The sequence below is a fragment of the Pelodiscus sinensis genome, chromosome 9, assembly GCF_052426305.1.
Source record: "Pelodiscus sinensis isolate ZL-2025 chromosome 9, ASM5242630v1, whole genome shotgun sequence".
Lineage (NCBI taxonomy): Eukaryota > Metazoa > Chordata > Testudines > Trionychidae > Pelodiscus > Pelodiscus sinensis.
The window spans coordinates 67,401,819-67,421,558 of record NC_143060.1 but is presented as its reverse complement, the minus strand read 5'-3'; the positions used below and the strand labels follow the sequence as shown (position 1 = coordinate 67,421,558).

The following is a 19,740-nucleotide window of genomic DNA, read 5'->3' as shown; positions in this document are numbered from 1 at the left end:
AGCGCCCCAAGCCGAACCCACACCACAGCTGAGGCTTGGGAATTCCCTCACCATGACGACCGACGCAGAGTTCATCGAGTTTCTCCGCAGGGCCCTTCTCACCCTCGATGGCACCTTCAGCATCTCGATCGTCCAGCGGCCCCACTGGCTGTTCAGCAAACTTCCTGCTTCTGGTGCACTTCAAAAAGTCTGCTGCTACTTTAAGTTTCTGGCTCGCTGATCTTCTCTCTCAGCCTTCCCAAGGACCCGATTTTACCCTTCGCCTGCCAGCGCTTATGCTCCTTTCTGATTTCCTCACTCAGGCGGCTCTCCTCCTCGCAGAGGAACGTCACACGTGACTGGACTTGAGGCCTTCCTGGGGCTCAGAGCCGGAAGCAGCCTGCCCCGTCAGATCTGACGTGCAGAGGGCAGAGTCAGGCCACACGTGCAGGAGACACGAAGGAGCTGTCTCTGCAGGATGCGGAACGGGGGGCACCGCTCCCAACACTGCCTCAGGGCCCGGGACACCCTGTGCCAATGGGTCTGGCTGCCTTGCAGGGCTGACTGCTTTCAGCCCTGGCTGTCCTCTTGGTTTGAAGGGGGCAGTGAATGCGGAGGGGAAATATTTAAATACCAACATATTAGCTCACTGAGATTCCATCCTGCCACGGCGCACACTTGCCCCGGCTCGGTGGGACGGCCTGGCCTGCCTCACCCGTACAACAGGCTCCTTCAGAAGCATCCGTGTCAAAACTCCTGCTGGCACGTAATGCCGTTTCCAGAGTCCTGCCGCCCTCCTCCCTAGGGGAGCCACGGCGCGGAAGAGAAATAGAACGTGTCTTTTCACTCTAAAAGGTTAGTGGTAGCTAAGACTCTGCCCACGCTGCCTTTTAAACCCCCGGCAGCGAGGCCATGGGGACAAAGACAGCCGCGAAGCTGTCCGATCTCAGACAGGCGGGTGAGTTTCAGAATCCACGCCCGAAGGTCTGTGTTCAGCGCCGCAGTGCGAGCTCAACTCTGCACAACCGAACTCGGGAGTTTTGCCGCAAGTTTTAAAGTGTAGCTGGACATAACCAAGCGCGCAGGGGTATCCAGCTAGGATTTAGGCTTGCCCGAAACACCCAACTGGCCGGCCGAGCACACGCGAAGACGTCACAGCAGCACGGTTATCCAAGCACTCGTCAGCGCCGTTTCTAGGAAGCAGGTGCAGCTCCACGTTCGGCAGGCAGATGGCGCCTTGGCAACGGCCAAGTGTGAGTTAACGGTTCAGAACAGAGAAAAAACCAGCAGCGCCACAAGAGCTCAGGTTCAGGTTTATTAAGTCAAGTTAACTGAACTGTCTGTGTCTGGGAGGGCTCCTTTCGGCCGCCCCGGAGGGCAGCCGTGTTGCAGAGTCACAGCCAGACTGCGATAACCCAAATACAACTTTGGCTCATCTCACTGTGGACACACATGGACCGGCGTGGGGAGGGGGAGACGCTGCGTCTGTTGAGGCAGGGACGCACACAGAGCAGCGCAAGTTGCAAATGGGCGTTTACAACTCTTCTAAACAAAGCAGGGCATTCGGCAAACGCACTGCCCCGAGAAGACAAGAAAAGAAATGATACAGGTTTCCCAATACATAGTAAATTCGGGAGATGCAAAAAAGCCTCCCCAAAACAAGCCTCAAACACAAAAATGTCAAGGGGGAAGTAATTTCAGACAGTTCCATTCTAATTAAAACCCGGTTGTAATTTAACTTTCAATTCCCTTCCAAATGGGAAACGTCCAGTCACGTCATTTAACAGGAACCAGGCTCCCGCGTCTAAAAACACTGATGCACAAAGGTTCAGCATTCAAAGCAGATGTCCCTGGGCATGGATGGACTTGATTCTGGGAGCCCGAGCAAAGCAATTCGTTACACGAGGGGCGCACTGAAGGTCCCTGTTGTTAAAAAAGCCCCTCGGCGTCCAGAAGCAAATCGAAGGCAGCACACAAAATTCTGGTTACTATGAAAAACGCCACAAGGCAGATCTCCCCGGGACTGACGGGAATAAAAAAGCCAGTTCCAGTAACAGGGCTCCAAGTTGCTTAGTGTTAGTGTAACATTGTGCACAGCTCTCCAGTTCTTAGCTTGCTCCTTTCTCAGCCTGAGTTGTTTCTGCGTTGGGCTGGAGCACAAGCACACTAGCTGTGCCAAATTACCCCAAAAACACCAGGGACAGGACCAAGGAAATTAGCTGAACCTGTAGCTGGCTTTCAAACCCTCTATTTCCAAATAGCTGACGTACAGACCAGAACTTTATCTACAAAAGAAATAACAAAAAGGAAATAAAATGGCACCGTCCACAAAATAATAATAATAATAATAAAAAAAAATCTTACAGCACAGCCTTGTAAAAATGGTTAGCAACGAGAGCTCAGTCACAAAAACAAAGGATTCTAGCTCTTCAAAGGTCAGAGGAGCAAACAGAAAGCTAAAAATTACTATTCCACATTCTCTTAATAAGTTAAACTTCCCTTCCCTCCCACCTGTCTACAAAAAGGCAGAGTAATCTACAAGCAAGACGGGGAAAACAGGCTCCCAAAAAGAAAAGGCAGATTAGAGGAGAGCGCGCACACGCAGGGGAGAGAGCGCAGTCTGTGGTCAGCAGGGCTCAGATAGGGCTGAGTTCCTTCTAGGGGTTTAAAGGATGCAAAACGGTTCCTTAAGGTTTCCCAATCTTCAGCAGCGAGCTCAACACCGTCGCCATGAGAACTCAAGTATGCCTCGGAGGAGAGGTTCTTCAGGCAGACCCATGGCCATTGGGAGGGCTGCTCCGTCGGTTTTAATCCTCAATGATTATGGGTTCGTCGTTCATGGGCTGCCGTAACTGGACTGCCTGGACCGGCCGGAGGAGAATGGGCTTGTAAGGGCGCCTGGCGGCTCGCTTCGCTTCGCAAGAAGAAAGCAGCTTGCGAATTTTCCTGCAAAGAGAGAAAACGAAAAGGGGTTTGTCACAAGGGCAGACCAGCCTGGCATTCGGTTCCTAGGCTGCAGCATGACCTCGCGAGACGATGCATGTGAATGGGCTGGGCTGGGCCTGGCTCCACACAAATCCTGTTTCTCCTTTTATTACCCACCCAAAGAGCCGTGGCTAGAACCTCTCTCCGCCGAGCCCCACGCTCTCTGCTCAGAGGCCACGTGCACAGGGAAGCGTTCGCAGCATCAGAGCAGATGTCAGGAACGTCTGCAGCAGTTCCAGCAACCCAACAGTTCCATTACAAACTTACGTGTGCCCCCTGCGCCCGGCTACAACATCCACGGACCAATTTCAGAGCCACCTTACAAGTGATCGACCACCGGCCTAGGACGCCACCTCCCTCAGACTTATTCTAACGTTTCAAAACTTGGGAACAGGTTCAGCCAGCTGCCAGTTGACAACAATGCCAGAGCGAGTCTCTTTTCCCTTCCAGCCTGGAACTTCTCTGCCAAAGTTACACCCAAGGCCCAACTCAGTCCTGTGTTTGCAACGGCTTCCCTCGGCATAAAAACGTCACAGAGAGGGGAAAGCCTGGTCCATTCCAACAGGAGATTTGCCTCTGACCGCAGCAGAGCCAAGAACCGTATCCCAGTGGAAAAGGGACAGTCCCACATGGTTCTGCGCAGGAGCGTTTTGTGACGTTGGTCACAAACACTCATTTTCTTCCTAAAAATAGTTTCTAAATGAAAGACGTTTCCATTCAAAGGTCACCGAGGGAAAAGGATTTGGACTGACGCCTTCGCGCAAACCAGGAACTCGGATTGCGGATACCAAGCCGGTGTTGCTGAAGTGCCAGCGTTTGTTTTGCCCCGTGTGCTGGCTGGCAGCAGGCGCGTCACAAGGAGCGATGCCCCTGCAGTGCACCCGCACCTCCTTGGGAGGGCAGCCGAGGCAGCGGATGGGATGCCAAACCTGACAGAACCAGCCAAGGATATTTTCATCTCCTCCTCTGGGAACCCCCCATGTTTCCAGGGAGCTGGGACTGTGATGACCTGGGACCTCTGGGTCCTGATGAGTATCAAGAGCCAGCCATCGATTCAGCTCCAACCCCGCCAGACCCTTCCTCCTCCTCTCCGGGACCCTTCTCGCAAGCAAGACACCAGAGAGGTGCAGGAGGTGCCCAGAGAGCTCAGCAGCTCAGATGCAGCCATTGCTTCCAGTGGAGAGTGGCTCCCCCACGTCTGCTTTGTGGCTTTCTACAAGCGTCCATCTGAGCAGCCCACAAGAGGCACCTCAAATTCCTGGTGGGAACCGGTCACGACCAGCACAGGCTCCTGCCCTTTGCTCTTTCCGCAGTACCCAGGAGCTTCCCCAAAAGCTAGGCCAGCGTGGCATTTCCTGCAAGGGGGCAGAGAACCCAGCTCTACCCTGGCCTCAGCCACCGGCCGACTCAGGGACGATCGCCTCAGCAGGTGACCGGCTTGACCCAAGTAGCCGTAACGTCAGAGAGAAGGCCCCACGCGCTCCGGCAGCATTCCCAGTGCCAGGGAGAAGGGTTCCGGCCGCCAGAGCAGCGAGCCTCTGGAGAAGCTTCCCAACAGGAGATGGAGAAGGCTGCCCAGCCAGCTATGAGATCGCGTGATGCATTTCTGACGGGGATTAGACAAGGAGTTTCTGCAACAGCAAGGGGCCGGACTCGATGACAGAGGAGGTCTCTTCCAGTCCTATGGCCCTGTGAATCCGCTTTCCATCAGGTGCCACAGTGGTGCACAGCTGGGTAGGGACCCGATCTACTCAAACCTGGCAGCTGCGTGCAGCAGCTGGCCCGGTGATGACCTTTCCTAGCCGTCAGACAAGTGCTATTTGCATGCTGGGTGACCCGTGGAAAGCAGAAACTAAAGGGAGTTACACACAGGCGGCCTTCCCAGTGCCAAGGCAATGGGCTGCCATATGTCCCCTACCTGGTTTCCTCAGTGGCCATGTAGAACACGTCGTCCGGAGCATCAATCCAATTCATCCTCCTCCTTTTCACTGGAGGCATGGATCCACCACGAATTAACCGGACTTTTGTTGGGTATGATTTCCCATTGAGCAGCAAGTTTCGGCTTGGTCCCTAACAATACATAAAGAAATCAAATTACGGACTGCAGCCAATCCACGGCAGCATGTGACAAGCGCGTGCGCGCGCGCGCACACACACACACACACACACACACGCACGCACACACACGGAGAGAAGGACTGAAAGCTGCCAAATCAGATGTTAAAGTTCCTTGCGAGTTCTCCCCCTCCTGCCCATGACTGGATGTAAATTTCATGAAAAAGCAACTGGCCACTAGAACTAGAGGCTGAAAACAACAACAGGGCAGGACTGTACTCAAAACGGAACACACCTTGCATGGCCAGGAAACCTACATTTGTACCCGGAAGGGTGACATGAAGTTTAGAACCCCGAGTGCAGAATGCAGCTCCCCCTCGCACTACTGGAAAGGGAAATCTAGATTTACACCTACTAAAGTCTGGCTCCAAGACAATACCGAGCTCTCGCATTCAGCCGCACCCCTTTTGCCTTGAGGATGTTCGGTTTTGTATCTAGCTAAAGATGCTTTTGGAAAACCTTACGGCGATCATCACAGTCTCAGTGTGGCATTTGTCTCCATCAGATGCCACCAAGTATCCTGAACGTGCTTTATGAACTTCGCCCCTGCGACCCCATGGAAAGTTACAGTTCTTTTGAAAGATGCAGGTGTGGGCATGCAAGGAATTCAACCACTGAAGTACAGTTGTCCTGAATCACTTGGGGCTATGCCCCGCCACCAGTACTCTCAATAAATACTATGTAGAGTAATCCCACTGAAATTAACAGCGCTCATCGCCAGTGTGCCCTCTAAGGTGCCCGGCAGCACAGCTTCCCAGGTGATTAGTCAGCTCTGTGCACAGAGCCCTGAGCCGCTGACTAGGCAGGGTGGATCAGTCACCTGTGAAGTTGTGCTGCCGCTCAGCGAGGGGACACGTCGTCACAGATGGAAGTTGCAGAATCAGGCACTGAAAGTCTGAGACGAGCCAATGTGAGCTGCTCAGAAATGCCCTATAGCGGTAGAGACATTTTTAATGAAAGTGAAAATACCTTTGTGAAAACTAAGCTGTCCACGGAAAATTGGGGGGAAATTGTAATCCTGAAAAATTCTAGCCAAAACCCAAAAATTTGGATTAGGAAATTCAACCCGAGTGCTTCGTGGGGGACAACATCTGCCACGAGGCACAACGATCGCCCCTCTTGGAGAAGGGAAGTGGTTGGCCATGGACCAGTGCACCATGGGAGATGTAGGGTGATTGGGGAGCCCACCCTATACAGGAGAAGTGAACACCCCAACTACAACTGGCAAGAGTGTCGCCAGCATACTCAAGTTGAAATACCGGGGAAGCGATTTTTGGTGTTTTTTTTAAAAAAGACAATTAACATTTTCTGCAGGAAGCAGACACGTTGTGAAAATCTGATTTAGTCACAAACCCAATTTTTTCCTCAAAAATGGTATGCCAGAACATTTCCTAGCAGCCTTGGGGTAAATATCACTGGCGGCTTTGCATTTGTCTAGTCTTCTCTCACAGCCAACAAGCCTACAAAAGAGCTAGACACTTTTCTTTCTTAACTCCTTGGAAATTGGAGGCAGTTCCCATAGTTACGTTTGGTACATGGCAGAGACTAATTTAGTTTTTCACTCGACATCCTTCTGCCTCCTTTGTGTTTCAGACGTTTCAGCCCCCAAACACGCTATCAAGGTTCTTTCAGAAATTCAGCTTTTACTTCTGTGCGTGGAGACAGTGCTGCTAGATTTGTGAGGGTCCTTTTCAATGCGGCGTGAAGACTATTCTCCATCGTGTGATGTGTCAGGTAAAGGGCTGCAGTGAACGTTCTCGGAAAAGAGTGGGAAAGGCGCTTGGAGTCTCTCCCCAAGCAGAGCCAGCATGTCAACTGTTACATCCTGAAACGTGGACCTTTCAGTTTCAGCAGAACATTTTATCCAGCAAACAGGGCAATGAGATTTCAGGTTTTTAGGCCTGCAGGCGATAGGGGTTTGGCTATTTCTTAGATTTCGCCCACTACACTGAGTTTTGTTACATAGCAAACACAAACAAGTAGCCAGTCTCCTCTTCAGGAAAAAATGAAACCGAATTTAATTTAAAACACAATTACGACTTCTTATCTGCTGCTAACGTGCCAAAGTAACCGGCTTCATTGCTACAACTAAACCAGCAAGACGACAAAGTTATATCCTGGTCATCAGACCTGACACTACCCAGCACAGAAGCATGAGGGTTTGAGAATACTTGCTCATTATTCAACAGCTGTCATTCAGACCTGCGGAGCGCTTCCATTCACACTAGTATATGGTGGCATGACCCCAAACGTGGCTCACTCCTCTACAGCAGTATCACGAGAGGTCGCTTTGTGGCAGGGTGCAAAACACTTCCTCTGAAGAGGCCTAGAACAAGAGCGCTGCGCCTTTCCGGCCCATTGTGATGGCGTAAAGCGGCGCTGCACCTTGTGCCGGCCTCCCGAAGAGGGACTTGCACCCTGCGTGCACTCCATGAAAAGCACTGGGCCAGAATCCCATTGGCCAGACTGGCTATTTGCTTCTGTTGCCTGATCAAGCTCTCAGCATAGTGGGGGAAAGGCTACGAGGGTTTTTTACTTTTAAAAAACACACGGACACTCTCAGCAGACAACTTGCACACCAACTGTCTAAAAAATAAACCATTTGCCAAACACAACCCCTTTCATCGGGTCATCCCTTCCTCCTTCAATGAAACAACATTTCCTCTAGCACATACTTCAGAGCTTTGCTGTAAACAGCCTCCCTCCTGATTTCTGTATGAGTGGACACACAATGTTCCATTCAAAACAGAATGTCACCGATACCGATTGCACTGTGTCTTTGCCATTTAAACACCTAGATCTGTTTTCATATTCAAAACCATCATGGCTAATCAACAAAAGATAAAGCATTAATAGCTAAGAACCACAAGAGGAGAAAGAAACTCGGTTGCCCCTTTAAACCCTATCTAGGGAGAGTTATGGTTTGGGTTTTTCTTTCCCCTCCCCCCATTTTTGGTTTAAATGAACATTCTCTTACCATTTGTCTGGTTTGTCCGTGGTTAGGCAGACCTAACAAACAGGAAAGAGAATAGAGCTCGTAAGACAGCAGTGATTTCCAAGACAGAAAAAATACAGAATCAAACAAACACAGCTATGTTTGCATGTGGGTTGATGTTCTGTGTAGCACGTTTCTACCACCCTAATCTCTCCCCTCCTTGAGGGATAACTAACAGCTTCCCTAACAACAGGATCTAAAAACAAGACCAAAAAGTGTACATACGCTACCTTCTTTATTCTCCATTCACTCATGCCTTACTGGACAATACCTGGGAAATCACCACCAAAATCAAATCCCCTCTTTTAGATCTAGAAATTACTTCTCATTTGCTTGGAAACATCCCCAAGTTTTCAGATGGACTTAAAGGAAAGGAGGGTATTGAACTATCAAGAGAGCAAAGAGTAATAATGTTACAGTACTAACACCCGGGAAAATCCAAGGAACTACTTTATGTCCTGGATGTACAATCAGTTGGCATTTACTCAACTGGTCAGTCCATAAGAACCTGCCCCAAGTGAAGACAGCTGCTATCTTAGCTCTGACAGTCACAGAGCTCAGCAAACCTCTCCACCACACAAGGCGGTACTCCAGTAGCACAGATATTATAGGCACAATGAGCTGATACAGTCCATGGTAGCCTCGTGGCATCATTCGATAGCCCATGGCATTGAGAAAGGTCCATGTTTTAGGTGCAGAGCAAGTGTGTAAACGGAACCAGGGCTCTAAATACACAGGAGTATCGCAGGACATGGACGAGTATGGAAGAAAATCAAGTCCCGCTACAGCGCTGCGGCAGAGATAGGCAGGGGATGGCCTCGGTGACCCAATACAACTTTGCCATCGCCAGCGTTGACTGTTTTATGGTCCGTTCCAATGATTTTTTAATGTTTCCTAGGTCAGTTCATTTGTACCAGCAGGCACATTCCCAGAACTTGCCCCACATGTCATCAAGTACAATGCACAGGAGCACCACTGGACCATGTGTTGGCCCAAAATGAAATCGTTCCTAACAGAAAGTGAGTGTGTGTTACAACAAGCATCTTCCAGTGCCTGCCTGTTGTGGCCAGGTGGTTTCCACTGTAACCTTGCTTTCACACTTGTACCAGCTTTCCTAAATGTGATCCTTTTGGTCTGATCGTTTCCGTGTTTCACCTTTGACCAAAGATGAACTTTTATTTAAAAATGTGTTTGAGCAAAGCTCCTGCTCATATTTGAGAATTCAGCAACAAGTCTCTCTCAAACACACACACACACACACACACACACACACACACACACGGTTCCTATTTGAAAAGATTCTAACCACCTAGCTATGCCTGACAATTCCCGAGTACACGTAAAAACTAACCTACTTAGCAAGTACACCGGTAAAACATGTCCGATGGAGGTCAAGTTAGCATTTCAAGGAAAAAGATAGAAAGGTTGGACTTTCCGATTTCTGAGTGCTTGCATGGTCTCAACTGTAAAACTGCAGTAAAACCCTAATCTACGGTAACAGTGCACCTCTTTGTGGAGGTGCTAGAACACCTCGCACAGCGGGGATGCTGAGAGCCACTGAACCAAGTGCTAAACCTGTACAGACTGGAAACCACGTGACACCAGGGGTGTGGAAGTACCGATCAATCCTAGTTCCCGTACCTACTCTCCCATGATTCCATTCTCCAGTACTTCCAGTGCGCAAACACCCATCTCCACAGTCAGACAGCACCTAAAACGCCAATTGTGTTCTGACAGAAAATGTCATCAGAAGTAACGACCGGCCCTTTAGAATATACCGTTTCTGAAGAGTTATCACTTCCCAGCAGCAGAGACCGTGCCACAGCTAGACCAGATTCCAGATGTACTTTGAGCTGCGCCAAGCCCTCACAACAGTGAGGGGGAAAAACCACACACAACACTTAGAGCCAAGTATGTATTAGGGACCAAAAGGGCTTTGGCACCCCTTTCTATAGCCCTCTATATAAAAGGAGACTCTTCTTACAGGAAAGGGGGCCTGGGAAAACCCAGCTGGCTGATGGGACAGACTTCCATTCCAGAACACACGGGCTGCTGGTCCCCAAGGCAGAGAAGCCTGGGAAAACACAGTATTTATTTCAAGTTCCTCTGGCAGCCCTGCAGGCCACATGCTAAGTGTCAGATTCAACACTAAGGAGGAAGGCTCCTCGTGGCCACAGGTTTTTCCTGACTAACCGGCGATTCCCTCCTCTGGTGGGTGAAAGCTACAAGGCAGATGGCCACGGAAACGCGGATGCCTTCAGAAATCTCAAAGATTAGGATTGATTTCCACAGAACAGGAAGAAAAAGCCACACTGCCCTGAGGCGTGCTCGGCTGCCTTTCAGTTTGCCAAAGGCCTCACAGGGAGAGGAGCATGACCCCCACAGGAACGTCAAGTGGTCAGTCGAGAACTTGCCTGCACGTCCAGGTACCCAGGGATCCTTAGCCATCAGTGTCTCTGGGAGGTTACTGAAACGTCTATCCAACAAGCAGCCATATGCATGGCGCCCTCCCGGTACATCTCAGCTCTTGACTAGTGGACAAGGCCTCAACCCTTTGCTCTCAGGCTCAAGACCTACTCTGCAGGGCAGCTTGCTTCACAGGGAGGAGTTGCAGTCGGTTATAATGATCTCACGACTGGCCTTTCTTGGAGCGTCAATGCTGCAAGGAGATCCATTTCCTCTCTAGCGGATCCAGAAGCCAGGAAATTTCTACGTCACTGCAGCTAAATTCCATTTCTGTTCCTCCAATTAGAGAAAGGCCAGTTTAAAGCCTCCACACAAAACCGCTGGCCCCCACCCTTCCCGCTTTTCCAAAACGAGCCCACGAGGGGGTGCACGACTCCTCGGAGCACTCAAGTCTGACTCTCCTGCTATGCTGCCCCCCGGGGCCAAGCAGCAGCCGGCGTGTCCCCTGCACCCATCTGAGTGCACGGCATCGGAGGGGCACGTCTGGCTCCTGTCACGCCAGAGGAAGCCTGCTTGCATGGTGGTTTTCCTGAGGAAACCTGCCAGAGCACACGTGTGCCTCTTTCCTTGGACGGAGTCCAGCGAGCCTGCCCTGTGCCACAGTGCCAGCATCACAACTCCCCACACTGCAGCCTCCTTTCAGGGCGAAGGCAGGACAGAACGTGAGCACTGCTCCTGCTAGTTACCTTTACATGCCACTAGAAAGCTCCCCAAGCCCCTTTGTTCCTCTCTTCTTAGCCTCATTTTAGATCCACTTTGCCTCAGCACCACAAAACCCTCAGCCCGACTCCCTCTGCGCCATCTGCAGATAGCACATGCCACCTCAGAAGCACTGACCTGGTCTCCAGCAAAACCAGTCCAACACTGAGCCTGTTAGGGAATGCCTGGGGATGGCCTGGTTTGTAGCACAGAACTTTTCCTCCCTCCCCTACCTTGCAGGGTGGCCAGCCATACAGTGCGCTGAAGTTTACTCCCCCAAAACGCACAGCTACTTTGCATAGGCCCAAGTCCTCTTTTTGTCAATCAGCACAGCAAGAAGTTAATCTTCATACTTCTCTCTCTTGGCTGAAGAGCGCTATCATGCAATGCATGCAGCGTTATAGGTCATTCAGAAACGCAGCTGTGATAAACTGCAATGCACATAGAACATTAAAAGGTCTGTTGTCAAGGCCAGTTTACAATCTAAGCTGCCTTTTAAAATATCTAGATTTGTTTTCAACGTCCAAGTAATATTTTTATGCACATTCCACCCCCTTCCTAAATGACCTTTCACACCCCCAAAAACAGAACCTAAAAAAAAAAAAAAAACACAAATGCCTTTTCCAGAATCCAAAAAACCCCAAAACAAACCAACAAAAAACCACCCCCACAGCAAACCAGCAGCCCTGCCTTCATAAGCAAACCATAATCAAACTCCTGCGTGCACACAAGAGAGTAAGTATTTTCTGATAAGTAGAGAGACTTCAGTTTCAGATGCCACATGACTTTCTAGCTTAGCCTGAAATAACGAAAGGGAGTGAGAGCGTATACAAGCGAGAGATGGAAATACTGCCTCCTCCTCCAACTGCTTGGGACACAGTGCCAGGCTGGTACGTCCTTGGGGCTGTGTGCAGGTGGCCAGATGTCCATGCCCTTATAAGTGCATGGGGTGGACTTGCAGGAGTGCAAGCATGGAAGTGCAACCAGCAGAACACAATGCAGATGACAGTGAACAGCGCCCAGCTAGACGAGTCGTTTCTTATAAAAGTCGGTCGTGCACACAACAACATTAACAGTTCAAACCACTTACCTAAATACGTTCCTACCAAGTTTGGCAAAGGAGAAGAGAAAAAAGAGTGAAAGTTAAGAAAGGGAAGACTATGAACCCAATGCAGAAAAGCAGTCATTGTCTGGATTGTACCAAGAGCACGAGCGACGGGCTCCCTGGCAAATGTGATATTACACTACATGATGCAAGATCAAGCCAATTCATTTTCTCCAAATAAGAAAGAAAGCAAAGGCCAGGCTGGATTCTCTACAGAAGAGCTGTTCTTTGCCCGCTTCCCTCCACTCTGCTTGCATGTTCTGTATTTATTGGCCTCGGACTGCAGATGCTGGAACGCTCAGCTCGGCAGTGCTTATACTGCAGCCACCGGCTACCACCAGACCGCCTAGTCATGCTCCCACGTGCTCTCCTCCTGGGCAGCTCCCTGCCCCTCCGCTCTTGCCACGGTCTCTGACGGGACTCCTATTCCATTGGTGATTAATGGGCCAGAGCAGCCAGCTCCATCCCTGAGTCGGGATTCCCACTCGGTCCTGGAGGGAGAGAGGGTCACTTGGAAATCGTGTTGCTTTAGGAGCAGTCAAAGCGGGATGACAACCTGAAAGCAGTTGGGTTACTCATGCAGGTTTGAGATCCTCTGTAGCTCTTCACAGTCTGCTTTGGACTTCACTGCCGCGAGCAGCTGGGCACCATCTGCAAGTCCTGCCACCGCACCGCAGCTCTCCCATTAGCACATATGTGGTTGTTGTGGCCGGACCCTTACTTTGTCCCAGGCCCCTGCATGGCTATAGAAGGGCACAGGCTAAGCTAGAGCCGGGGGGGATGGGAGAGAGAGAAGGAGTTTTCCACCTCTCATGGGAGTTCTGCCTTGGGCTTAATAGTTTTTAGGGCTCATTCAAAAACCAGATCCAGAATGAATACATGAGATCTCCCCACATCCTTAAGAGCGGTCGCCCCTCTATTGCTCTCACAAATGCTGGGTAACTGGAGGATTTTAAATGGCTGGCTCAGTCTAGTTACCATAGCCACAGACACGTCAGTGTGGCTACCCCTTGGTAATGCTGCCGTCACACTTGGAAAGAGTTCCTACGGCTCACAAGCGCTTTTCAGGAAGAGAATGCCAGTGGAACACCTGCACCCCGCTGGGACCGACACCCCAAGACTTGCCCAAGGCTGGGGAAATCCACCCCGAACAATGTTCTGCTCTCGTCAGTAGCTACTTTCTCTCTGCTTGGGGAAACAGAACGAGCGCTTCCGGAGGACAAACGCCTCCTGCTACATCCCTTGCACAGACTCAGCCCTGCTGTGCAAACGCAGCTCACTAATCTCCTCTGAGCAGAACATGATGTGGGGGAGGGGAACCCAGCATGCGGACTGCCTTGATGGCTTCAATCTGCATGACCATCATTTCAAGCTGTGCTCTGTGCAGCTGAACAGTTTTTACCAAGCCTGGCGCGGTATCCAGTATTCTCTGCCATCCAAATCATCCCTTCCCCCCACTGCGTTCCCATCCTCATTAAACAAACCTTGCCTTTCAATCTCCCTCCCGCATGCATCTTCGCAGGGTCTCCAAGATCGTCAATTTATCTACACAATCAGAGAGCTGCGTAATCACTGCCCAAGGCTGCTCATCACTAGCTCTCAGCAAGCCCCGTGCAGACCGACCCCCACTCCCCTCCACACGTCAGGCCAAGCACCTCCGTCTCAAAGAGACCTGGGGCTCTCCCCCGTTGTCTCTTCATGGCCCCCCGCGCAAAGGGGATTCCCCCCATTTCTCCGCCCGGTGCCTGGATGCCTTTCCCCACTTTCTGCGGATTCCCTCCCAGCTGCGGCAGTCTCATGAGCCACAGACCTCCTTTGTCAGGGAAAGACCTCTTCATTCAGTCGCCCACCTACGCTTTCCATTCCCTGACGTGGCTTGCTGCCAGTCGCATTCACCGCTACGCACACTGCAGAGATTGCAGGGTCCGTGGCCGGAGGCCATGCTGCAGGGATTTTTGAATCCAGATTTTGACCAGAGTCCGATCTTTTTCATAATGAATTCTTGACAGATAGCTACACCTTCAAGACTGGCCACTCCTTCCTTTTGTGCAGGGCCTGAATCTTTTCTATTTCTCTGTGTGGCCTGGCATCCCTGACGGCTCCAACGAAGGGTTCTCTTGTGTAGGCATCCCGCTGCGTACCACAAACTCGGTTATGGTCAGCAGGGCCGACGTGCACTAAGGTATCTGCTAGCTCCGGAGGGTCCCTGCAGGAAGGCTAAAGTGGACGACAGACAGACTCTGGCTAGTTCATCTTGAATGACTATCGCTGGCAGTCTGGTGGTGGCTGACTGCCCTTCCAAACTTCCCTCTGACCCAGATAACTACATGGACACAGACATACTTTCGGTAAGATATGTGGCACACATGCCAACTCAAAGGCAATACATGGAGTTCAGATTTTTTTAGGGCCACAAAGGACCATTAAGATCATCTAGACTGACCTGCATAAGAGGAGCGCAGTCTGGTGGTTTAAGTAATTCCTACTTCAAATCCCACAGCTGAGGCTGCACTATGGTAAATCCATTAGAAAAACATCCAATCTTGACAGACTTCCTGTGATAGAGAATCCCCATAACGCATGGTAAATTGCTCCAATAATTCAAATTACTATCGCTGTGAAAAGCTTATTTCGAGCCTAGATTTGTTTAGCTCCATCTTCCAGCTGTTGGATCTAGTTAGACTTTTGCTTGACAGATCAAACACCCCTCTAGGATCAGATTTCTGTTCCCCATGTAGGTATTTCTAGACTGAGCAAGTCCTCCTCCCCTTAGCCATCTCTTTAGCTTAACAGATTACGTTTCTTGGGCCTTTCACTTCCAGACAGGGTTTGGGATTTTTAAATAGTTATCAACTTTCTTCTGAATTCTCTCTGATTTTTCAACATTCTTCTTGAATTGTGGACACCAGAAATGGACACGGTATTCCAATACGAGTCACACCTGTTCCAAATACAGAGGCAATATTGCTTCTCTGGCACTGGGTACTTCCATTTCTCTCTCTCGGATTACATTAGCCCTTTTGGCCATAGTGCTGCACTGGGAGCTCAGCTTCAGCTGCTTATCCTTGGAAGAAGTAACTCAACAAAAAAAATTGTCAGAGATCATGGGAAGAATGTGTCCCCATGCAGGGAACTGTCACTATTTGGCCGTTACTAGAAATCTGCAAAGCAAGCATCTGCAAGGTAGAGTACCCAAGTCAGCTTTTTTTCATGTAAGGGAGGTAGGATTCCTCCCCCCCAAAATACTCAAGTCTCAGAGATCCAGGCTGGACATAAAGCCTCCATCATGTTGGGCATCTGTACTTCTTTCCCACGCACGTCTGGATTGGGCGACTGACAGGAAAAGCTGAGCTCCCTGGGGTTCTTCCCTGGTACTGCCTGTCGCAAATGCATTATAAAGAAGGGCAATTGAAAGGAATTTCTTTAGCGTGAATTCTGTGTAGAGTCACTGGATAATGATCAAGCCATTCATCTAAGGTACCTAAACAGCCTGTGACTAAGAGGCCCTCGTCTCTCTCAGTGGGGAGTTTCACTTGCAGGAGACATTGGCAGGCTATTCAGCCCAGCACATGACAACAAGCTACTAAGAGCAAAAGGCAGGTGACAGGTTTGTAAATACCGGAGTGACCTGTAGGGTTGCCAGATGGTTTCAACAAAAATACCGGACACGCTTGACATGACACGACAATCGACATCGCATCTGATTTAGAAAATACCGGACACCTCCACTGTCTCATTTCTAGTGTCTCCATTTGTTTCCCGAACAGAAAGCTCCAATACTGGACTGTCCGGTTCAAAACCGGACACCTGGCAGCCCTAGTGACCTGGGGCATCTCAGGCTCAGAGCACTTTAAAATGCTGGCAACAGCGGAATCTGCAGAGCGATTCCAAGCCCTACACTGCTGAACAGGGAGTCTCCCATGCTCAGATGTTGCCTCCAGAAGGACAGTGGGAGAACAGGCTTCCTAGCTACCGCCCCTGGAATCAGAGCTACTGAGGTTTTCCAGCAGCTGAGCGTACTGAAGGCGGCCATGGAACAGGTTGACCAAGGCCCGTGGGTGAGGAGTAGAGTATAAGGGCGTGTGTTGGGGAGAGAACTGCATTAGAGCGCTTCTAGGTTTGCTAGCACTTGAGTGACAACTAGTTTTGACGCTAAAGCAGATGGACTCACATTGCCAATTTTACAAAGTCTGGCAGGAGCTAAGACAGATGCTCTCTGGATTGCCAGACTGCAGCAGTGGAGAGAAAAGTGCCATTTCCCCCCCTCCTTTAAAGACTTAGATGAAGTTTCAGTATCTTAAGGTTGAATCTCTAATTCTTAAATGTCTGGAGTTAAATTTTCCCATCAGGTCTGAGGGGCAGAGCTGAGACAAGTGAAAACATCAGTTGAATTCAATTGCAAGTAAACCCAGTGTTGGAGCTGCTGAGAGGAAATAATATTTCTGCCATCAACTCTATTATTAAATGTAGCCCTCAACTATCAATAAATGTATTGAAAGGGTTCTGGTCCTGAAAAATCCCAAGTGCGATTCACCACCTCTTGCTAGAAGGGATTTAGTACTTAAGGCTAATGTAGATTTACACAGACACACAAACGAGCTACTTCATGTTGCTTTTTCCATATGTCTGGAATTATTTTGGTTCAGCTATTTTATTGCTACAAGTTACAACGAGACAGTAGCACTTTTGTATACAATCACAATATACAAATATCACAGGAGAGAGAAGTGAGCACATCGACTATACATTTTAGAGAGTGTATCCTGTTTCATTAAGAACTCCTAACTGGTAAGAGCTAGGTAGACCAAATTCAGCATGCAGCATCCTCTTCTCATAACTTAAAAAATGTCAAGGTTTGGTTGTGCCAGGAAAATGGGCTATGCCTGGAATGGGATTGCTTCTCATAAAGCCAAACAGAAAAGAAATACAAACAAAGCAAGAACAGTCCTCATGGCGTCTCAATAAAATTTACAGGAAAGAGATAAAAAAAATGGAGAAATCTAGAGTAGTGCTCTCTTTTGGCACAGCTAAATCAATGCTACAGGTTTGAAAACTAGAGGAAAATGTTATTGGAAACCAAACTGACTACAGCCGTTTTTTGTTAAAATGCAGCAAATGAGAAGAGTTTATAGGGATGAAGAAAAACACTTGATGGAATTCCCATTTTAAAAATTTACTAAAAAATGTAAAAGGAAAAGTTTACACAATCCCTTTAAGAAATCTGAAATAAAAATTAGCTTGATAAAAATAATACTATTTTTGATAAATATATTTAAATAAAGCATGCATCGTGTCCTTTTATTTCCCTCCCCCTCCAATGGAGTTAAGGATCTGAGCAACACCGGGTAAATCAGCTAGTCATTTACAATTATAAAGACCTAAAATCCACACCACCCGGAACAGACCTCTATTTTTCCTAGAGAGATGTTACCTGGTGTGGAAGCATCAGACTACATCCAGGATTTTCCATTTCCGCATTACAAATTACAGTCCTGCCAGGAAGTCCTATATTTCTGACCACCCACATTAAAGGCTGGAAATCTAAGGCCATCATCTTTTAATCAGAGTGTCTAATGTAAAGCATTTAAATCTGTATTTTACTCTTCAAAATATGTGGCCTGATTTCCAGAGGTGCTGACAGCCTCAATTCCAAATGAAACACCAGGGACCGAAAGGCGTTAGAACCTCTGAGAAGCAGGTCACCGATGGACGTGCCTTAAAATCATTCTAAAGGGCCCAACTTGGTTTGAAAACCCAGGCCTCTATCCCAACAAGATGCCCCCTCTCTCATCCTCACTGGATTAAAGGCTCTCTGTGGCACTGTGTCCTGGCCACGTCGGTGCAGCTGAGGGAACTACCCCCGCCCCCGAAGCTGGAAGCAGAGATCCGCTACCAAAGAGCCTTCGCAGAGAATCTCAACACAGGCCGTCCAAGGTGAGAGTCATAGATGGCAAGGCAAGAAGGATCATTGTGATCCACGATAGTCTGACCTCCTCCTCAGAGCAGAGCTTCCAGGAAAACATTCCGTCTTCATTCAGAAGTGGGCAGTGATGGGGAACTCACTGCGCCCCTCTGGAACTGGTCCCAGTGATTGATGTCTCACTGTTACGCCATGTTTCCAGTCTTCCAGCCACTGGCGTTACACTTTTCTCTGTCAAATACTTGTTCCCCTCCTACGGGCTAATCAAGTGGCCCCAAACCTCCTCTCTGTTAAACAACAAATCAGCTCCAGGGCTGAATCCAAAAGTGGCACGGAATCCATAGCTGGCGTGACCTCTGGGACAACGTTAGGCTTAGGCATGTGGCACCAAGTCAAGGCCTTACAGAAATCTAAGTACATCCCCTCTATCCCCTTGCCTTTAACCACCAACCTGTCATCTCATAACCTCAAGTGAGCTTGGCAGGGTCAAGTCTCCCTAGGCCAACGCTGATTGGCATTTGTTGGAGCCTCTGGAAAGGAGGGGGATACAAGCAGCTGTGCCTGCCAACTAGTGATTGGAAATGTCTCACAAATGGTCCCTTAATAAAGAATTAGCTAGATGGAGAAAAAGGGGGGGGATTTCACCAGAGTCAACCTGGGTGTCTATGAACGTCTCTCATTGAAAAGCACTAACCCAGAGACAAGCATACCATAAGCATTAGTTATTTTAGCCTCAGGACTCCTGTAGGACTGCTGAAATGGCCTCTGAAAAGATCATCTATTTCCTTCCGTGCTGCTTTCATGTTTGTTGCTCTTCTCTGGACTTTTGCCAATTTACCCACATCATTCCTGAAAAGTTGCACCCAGAACTGGACGCAATGCTCCGGTTAAGGCCTAATCAGCGCAGAGTAGAGCAGAAGAATGACTTCATATGTCCTTCTTACAACACTCCTGCTATTACAGCCCAGACGGAGGGGTGTTTTTAAACAAAAAAACAAACAACAAACTAGTGTCACACTGTTGACACATATTTAGCTTGTAGTCCACCATGACCCCTAGATTCCTTTCTGCCGTGCTCCTTCCGAGACAGCCGCTTCCCATTCTGCGTGCGCCCAAAGGATTATTCCTCCCTAAGCGGAGCACTTTGCATTTGTCCTTATTAAACTTCATCCTATTTACCTCAGACCATTTCTCCAGTCTGTCCAGACCATTCTGAATTATGACTCTATCCTCCAAAGCATTTGCAACCCCTCCCAGCTTGGGATCATCATCAAACATTATAAATGTATTCTCTATGCCAATATCTAAATAAGTAACAAAGATACTGAACAAAACCAGTCCCAAAATATATCCCTGCCGAACCCCATCTGTTATGCCCTTCCAGCATGACTGTGAACCATTAACTATTCCTCTCTGGAAACGGTTACCCAGACAGTTATGCACCCACTGGTATAGTAGCTCCATCTTGGTTGTAAT

General features: G+C 49.1%; 1 protein-coding gene across 5 annotated transcripts in view; it reads right to left on the bottom strand.

Moving 5' to 3' along the window:
- Nucleotides 1-1,281: 1,281 nt before the first annotated feature.
- The window catches only part of MTA1 (metastasis associated 1), an 85,705-nt gene continuing 67,246 nt past the window's right edge, over nucleotides 1,282-19,740 (bottom strand). For 3 of the 5 annotated variants that reach the window (XM_075937074.2, XM_089780647.1, XM_075937076.2), the window contains 3 exons: nucleotides 8,057-8,088; nucleotides 4,883-5,034; nucleotides 1,282-2,925 (listed from right to left, as the gene is read on the bottom strand). In XM_075937074.2, the coding sequence (XP_075793189.1) occupies nucleotides 2,787-2,925; nucleotides 4,883-5,034; nucleotides 8,057-8,088 (323 nt within the window). In that variant the 3' untranslated portion in view covers nucleotides 1,282-2,786. The remainder of the gene's footprint in view (nucleotides 2,926-4,882; nucleotides 5,035-8,056; nucleotides 8,089-19,740) is intronic. The other 2 variants (XM_075937077.2, XM_089780648.1) reach the window with 1 other exon arrangement.